This window comes from Enoplosus armatus, chromosome 18 (genome assembly GCF_043641665.1).
Source record: "Enoplosus armatus isolate fEnoArm2 chromosome 18, fEnoArm2.hap1, whole genome shotgun sequence".
Classification (NCBI taxonomy): Eukaryota; Metazoa; Chordata; class Actinopteri; order Centrarchiformes; family Enoplosidae; genus Enoplosus; species Enoplosus armatus.
This window is the reverse complement of record NC_092197.1, coordinates 11303216-11310620: the sequence shown is the minus strand read 5'-3', so window position 1 is coordinate 11310620 and position 7405 is coordinate 11303216. Positions and strand designations below refer to the sequence as shown.

At 38.5% G+C, this 7405-nt stretch overlaps 1 protein-coding gene across 1 annotated transcript; it reads left to right on the top strand.

Moving 5' to 3' along the window:
* The first annotated feature begins 2061 nt into the window (after nt 1-2061).
* LOC139301537 (prosaposin) lies at nt 2062-6899 on the top strand. Its single transcript, XM_070924963.1, has 10 exons — nt 2062-2154; nt 2285-2343; nt 3548-3622; nt 4797-4919; nt 5063-5176; nt 5270-5350; nt 5510-5693; nt 6041-6099; nt 6186-6251; nt 6353-6899. Exons 1-9 carry the CDS (start codon nt 2103-2105, stop codon nt 6240-6242), a joined length of 804 nt encoding a protein of 267 aa, XP_070781064.1. The 5' UTR covers nt 2062-2102; the 3' UTR covers nt 6243-6251; nt 6353-6899.
* Nucleotides 6900-7405: the final 506 nt, after the last annotated feature.

Here is a 7405-nt window from a genome sequence, read left to right as displayed (position 1 = left end):
AGCATTTGTGTTAGCATTTCATTACAGGTCTATGACATAACAGGCAAACCAATTTGGTTGTGGAGGCCCTGCTTATGACAGAGGTAAGTCTACACGGCGCTAATGTTCGGTAACTAGAAAAACGGGAGCAACGGGTGGAGCAAAGACATCACAAGCAGGTAGAGGCAGTTAGAAATGTCAAGACAGTTACTCAGGCTGAACAGGTACAAAGAATGAAGTGGTACATGAGACACATGTAAAGATGTAGATCAGAAGTAAGCTGCAGATGCTTGAGAGCAATACAAGGTTTGGTTTACTGGTTTGGTTTTCTGAAGGTGAACAGAGGCACCGTGCCTGAAAAAAAAACCATACAGGAATCTTTCTGAGCTGTATGATGGCAGAGCTTTGGTGTACTCATAATACAGCAAAGGGCTACAGTCAAGTGCAAAATTTAAAATGTAAAAATATGATTGTCAAGCTTACAGAAAACTTGACTGTCGACCTGTTCTGGGTGCATCACGCCTCTCACCCAAAGCATGCTGGGACAGACTCCAGCCTCCTGCAGATCTAAATAGGATAAATGGTTTAGAAAGGATGATGGATGGACTCTGATACACAGTAAAACCAGACCTGGAAGGAATTCTATAAGATCTCTATAGATCTCTAGACGTACCCTAAAAAGTAAAGGACTTATTTGGGTTTCATTTTGATTAAGGTTTTTGACCCAGTAACAAGACAAAGAGTCTACAGCAATACTAGTGGCTCTGTGACACTGTACTTGTAGCAGGGCTTTGAGCTAAATGCTAATGACAGCATGCTAACATGCTCACAATGACAATGTTAACATGCTGATGCTATAAAGAAGGTGTAATGTTTACCATGTTCACCATCTTAGTTTAGTGTTTTAACATGCATGTTTTAACATTTGCTAATTAGCGCTGAACACAAAGTACAGCTGAGGCTGATGGGAATGCCATTCGTTTTCCAGGTATGTGGTCATATGTTGATTTTGACCTGATGATAAATAGATAAAAGTTATGGGATCACAAAAGTTATTATAATTCATCCTGAGGGTGATGTGAATGTCAAAGCAAATTTCATGTGAATTCATCCCATAGTTGTGGAGACATTTCACCATAAATTTCATCTCCATGGTAACGTCACATCACCAAAGCCATTATGATACATCCTCTGGGGACTATGTTTGTGCCATCCATCAAATAGTTGTTGAGATATTTCAGTCTGGATCACAGTGGCGGACTGACCATCAACAGACCAAATTATTCTAACTCATGACAGTAAAAACTGGTGCTCTCTATGTGCTGCTTTCAGCCCATTCATCTCAGTGTCCCCAGGTCAGATCTATGGGACTGGAAGGTAGTTGTATGCATTTCTCTCTGCCACAGTGTCTTATTTAAAGCTACCACTAGGTGTCGCCAGAGTAGTATGTCCATGTCCAAAAATATGGTAGTGGTTTTGTTTTAAGATGCACTTAACAAACACTGCTTTTGAGGAAAAAGGGTTGAAACCCCCAAAACAAAAAACACCCTCACCCCTACACATTGTAAGGGCTTTTAATGTACTACTAAACTGTGCAAGAACAACCTACAATCAGAGGTAAACAGTTATGAAAGCATAAACAACCTTTTTCACCATAACACCAACTCTGTGCTGAGATACACTTCAGTGAACGTTTATAGTGGAGTGGCCGATATAGTACAGACAAAACTACAAAATATGTGTGAGTATTCACAGCTAGAATGAACCAAACTACAGGATAGGATGATGTGACACAATGTAGCCACTGCGTATTTTAAATATAATTACAGTACATCTGTTAACACATCTGAGTCTTTAAAATAAAGACGTTTTCTCACCTTTGTGTGAGGAACTGAATATGAAACTTGACTAATATTAGCTAACTGAGGGTCAGAGAAAAAACGGTTCCGCTATGCTGAAAACAATCACACTAGCATGAAGTCCCCCCCCCCCCCTTAAAATCTGGTTGGTGGGGCCTTTAGATGGCAGGTGGGCCCAGTCAGATATAAGCTCCACTCACAGTTGTGTACTGTACAGACCTCAGGAAGGAAGACATTCAACTAAAAGCCTGAAAATAACAGAGGATGGCCTTGTTCAAGATCGCTTTGCTTCTCTTCATTTGTCTTGAGGGCTCTGGTAAGACTGAAATGTATTTTTATAAGATGATAAATTGTAAAAGTGAAAAATAAAAAAGTGATGAGATATATTACAACATTATTATTAATAATATGAAATGATTATTAATAATGAATATTTCACCCTGCAGCTCTGACTTCGGCTTTAAATGTCGATGGTTTGCAAAATGTCCCAGATGCCCTGAGAGCGGTAAGTTTATGATTTCTTGTAACAAAATATATATGTTTTTTTTAATCATTATTTTGCATTCAAAACACAAATAACAAAACACACACATTTTGATTATGACGTGCAGATTTACAATATGATGTGTGTGTTACATATCCTACTGATTAAGAACTTCCTGAAACAAATACATGTAATCATAAAGAAATTCAGAGATCTCCCATGAATTTCTAGATATGGTTTATGAAAATATTTTGAATCGTGCTAAAATTGTATGTTATAATGTATTTAGCACTCTATGTTGCACTACAGGACAATATGATACTTCAGCACCATTGTTCCATTCTTTAAGAGAAACCCTGCAACTGAAATTGCTCATAATGAAATTAAAAGCAATGTCATAAATGTAAGGAAATAGTGTTGACCTCTCTCAGAGATTTGCATTTCTTCAAAATCAGGAAGTCCGTCTCTTCAACTTTTCTACTGTTTCAGTTTTGAATCTAGTGGAACTAAAGCAGCCACAAACAAGTGTCTTCCTCATGAGACACGCTTGAACATTAAACAGATTCCTGACCACAAGAAATATTGTTCACAAATGTTTCTCATGCAACTTAGAATAAGGTACCTGGTATGTCATTAACCCATAAGAACCCAGACCCATTTCCCCTTAAAGGAAAATTATGGGGAATACACCACAGACCAAGTGGACCACATTGAAGACATTTCTGATGGGGTTTTTTTTTATACTACCCCTTAATGTCAAATATCTGTGATGGTACATATACGTTACATTGGGCGTTTATGGTAAATTTACTTGTTTTATTGTTTTATATTAATTTGTTCAAGAAATATGGTCAAAACAGGTTGACTGTATACAGGACACACTATTAAAGTATTAGAATCGTTAAATGGGTTTTAACTTACCTTTAGTATCAAAATACAGGCTTTTTGAAATTAGTTGCTTCCTTCACTTGTGTTTACATGTCACACCATCATTTTGAAAAGGTCCCGACCTGTCACAGTCACATGACTGTGGCATGACCACCACACCAGGATGTTACGTATATGTCGCTCAGGGATTTAATGAGTTGAGATCAAGCACAAAGCTGTATAAGGACGATTCTGGGGCCTTTGAAGTGTGTGTTACACTGGTGTCACCATGGGTTCTTATGGGTTAAATCAGTGGCATTCATTTATTTTCATTATGAGACTTTGACTTTATATTCAGACTGGGGACGTCTGCCAGGACTGCACCCAAATATTTGAACTCCTTGCTGACCTGTTTTCCAATGCAGACCTCCAGGTGAGTACAATTGTCCACTAAGCAGCAAACACATTCCAGAGGATTCATATTTGCTCACTGATATTATTATTGATACTGCAAACGTTCATATTCATAAGTCAAGATTAAACTACACACCAAGCTATCTCAGGTGCTTTCTCAGATCAGTGGTTGAATAGTTTAAAAAAAATTAAACCTCCATCCATTTTCCACCTGTTCTTTTATCAGTTGAAGCACATTCTTCACATTCAGAGATGCAAATAATTTGTGCATACAGTGAAACACACACACACACACACCACAAACGAGAAGTCACTCGCACTAAACCACTTCCTTTTTTCTATTTCTAATGAAAGTTGAAATGAAATTTCTCACCTGACTTCAAAGATCCTCTTTCCTCTGCTCTTGATCTGGTCTGTGCGGAGTCTGAGACCAAAGAGCGAGAGCTTAAATGGGTTAATTCATAAGACCTTTATTAACTACCACTCACCTTACCCTCTATTTTGGTGAAAACTGTAGGGTGGGATTGGGTAGCTGTGAAAAAAATAGAAATTGCTTCAGTTCAGTGATTGACCAAGTAAATAACATTTTGTTTATCAATGTTATCAATTACATAGTGCTTCACAAGGCAAGGTGTAACAAAACAAAAAGTGTACAACATAAGACCTGTTAGTATGGATAATAAATCCTGTATTTCAGTATAAATTATATATATATATATATATATATTTTATTGTAATAACAGTAATCACCTTAAAAGCATTGAAAAATGACATTTAAAAGTCTTCAACAGACCTTGCTGGAAATGAAGAGAGGTCTATGGTTTGCCATTCACCTCCATGGTATTGAATTTCTTGAGTATTAAAAATGTATCTATCGAACAAATTGTGTTAATTCATGTATATATATATATATATATATATATATAAAGATAAAAGCTAAAACTCTTTAAGGGGTGATTTTGACCAGCCATAATGCAACTGGACTTAATTTGGATCTGAAATTAAATATATCTATTTAAAGCTCCAAACTAAGAAAAAGAGTGGAGGACTTCACTCAATCTTCAATGATCTCTCTCTCTCTCTCTCTCTGGTACTATTGGTTTGTGGTCATTGCACCAACTCATCCATAATAGGCCCATCGTCCTGAGGTCCAGGTTTAAAGACCACACACCTAATACAGCACTTTATTTCAGAAAAAGATCATGGATGGCATTGAAAATCTGTGTGAGCATCTGCCTGGGCCAGCTGGCAAACTCTGCAAAGACGAGGTGGAGAAGATGCTTCCAATAGCCATCAACTTCATCACTGCCATTGTAGTAAGTTGCATGCCGGATTCATCATCAGAATAATATCAGGACTAAAATAATAATGCTGTTTTCTGTTGTCTTTGGAGTCTGTGTCTCTGATGCTGCTAAGAGATCTATTCTCAACACATATCGTCTCGTCTCTTTCTCCATAGAAACCAGCAGAGGTCTGCAAAATCCTTGGGCTCTGTGGCTCCCGCGACAAGCAGGAGAAGATGCTCCGCTATTTTGTCAAGGAGGCCCTTCAGGTTGCTGTGACAAGTGAAAACGTCAGTGCAACTCAGAGGGACACATTTGAAAACATTATTATATGTGGAAAGGCCCCAGTTTGTGCTTTACCCTCTCTGCTGTCTGTCTATCAGGTGCAGCCCTCAACACAATGCTCCTTCTGCATTTTTCTTATCAAGACTTTGGAGGACTTGCTGCCTAAAGAAAGGACTGAGGTGAGTCACGCTCATGCAGTGGAGGAACACAGTTATCTCTTTGTCCTGCACTCCCACACAGACATACATGTAAACAGACACGTAAATGCCTCCAGGCAGCTCTGCCGACTGTGAGGGCGACATGACGCACGCTCACCTTTCTCTCCGTTTCTTCTGCAGGATGCTGTGATCAAGCTGCTGGAGGAGATCTGTCATATTTTGCCCTCCACCTTCAGAGATCAGTGTGAGGCTGTGGTTGGCAAGTTTAGCAAGACGGTGCTGGACGCAATCCTAGGCTACGCCACCCCTCAGGCCATCTGCGCTCTCATCCACCTGTGTAAAGGGCAGGAGGCTCCTCTTGTAGGTCAGTCTGCCTCTCCTTCCCTTCAGTGATGTAACTAATCACATTAATGATGGCTCTGTTCTATTTAGGTATCCCAGTAGTAAACTGTGCCAGTGAGCAAGCAGGAAAATTGGTACACCTACATTGAATGCAGCCATCGTTAATGTTATTAGTTACACCTGTTTGACTACTTAAAATGGCCACTGTGAGAAAGCTCTTCTCAATTTACAATAATATAAAACAGAACACATCTGGCCACATTTTCTAGAAGCTGGAACCTGCAAATGTTAATGATAAAGGATCAAAATTAATACATTTTCTGCCTATTTAATCAATTATCATTCATATATCCCTGTTTTTTCACTCAGACCCATGCACTTTGACAACGTACAGCTGCAGAGACATCAAGACTGCCCTCAAATGTGGAGTAAGTAAATGGCGATCAAGCTGTAAACTTGTTTAGCTTGTGAATGGTTAGCGGTGCTCACATTTGACTTTGTCTTCTCTATGCAGACTGTGTTTTACTGTCAGAAATTTGCCTGGAAGCCTCTCAAATACAACACCCTTTAAATTGTTACGGTATGTGGAATCTTATGACAATTTTGTGAGAACTTAAATCAATTATATTAAAGATATAACATACAACACCATATAAAATATATCCAAATTTCTCTTTTCAGCGTGGGACTAAGAATGTGAGTCAACGTCGGTGCCCCCATGGATGACCCAGATCTTTCAGCGTCTAACTGCTCGACACCTGTGGCATTCTGCCCGATTGTATTTCATTTCAGATACCGAATTGATATCTTACTGCTTTTTTGTGATTTTGCATTGTATATGCTGTCTGCATTGCGTGACGAGAACCAGCACATAGCTTGACAAAATATGACGGACAAAAGGATTGTTTGAACTTCAGGAGCAAAAGGAATGTTGGAAAGATATGAAATGCTCAACTGTACGATCAGAACGTGGAATTATTCGTAGAAAAGGAAGAATGTTTCACAATTATTCTGTATACTTTAAGATTTTGCTTTAGATTTTGTACTACCTTATCTCTGCTGCTCTCTCGCTATATATATATATATATATAGTATATATATAAGGCATGACTTCATGGCGTCGTCCGCTTTGAAGTTCCTTCTTGTAATTTCACAGTCAGATGATCTAAGGAGAATTATCTGAATAAATGTTAAATACAGGTTGTATTTTATGGGCTGTGAAACATCACTAGATCTGACTCTTTTGCCATTAAAGGATCTTGTATTTTGTAGGCAGGCTCTGTTCGCAGGTCTAAATCCCAAACATGGTGATAGTTTAGTCCAACTTCAGTGGTAATGGTGTCTGAACCTGAACTTTACTCTTTAAGGTTTCAAAGTAAAGTGAGCCGACTGTGTTTTTACAGTGTAAGGTGTGTACGGTTGTGTTGTTGCTGTTAATCAGCGGCCGTTCTTTACAACACACACACACACACACAGCAGAAGTAGAATGAAAGCCAGAATAGAAACTAATCTCATGGTTTTGTGTCACTAAACTTATATTCTGCATGAGGAAGTCTTTATCTTCACAGCCTCCTGACACAGAGAGCTACTTCTGCATTCACGTTTTATTTTCATTTACAGAACTTTCATTAGTTTTTATAAGAACCTCCATATACAAATGATCGTTTTAACTAATTATTAAGGGCCATAACATATGAAGTAAGGTTGGATTCAATCTACAGTATCACCACGACA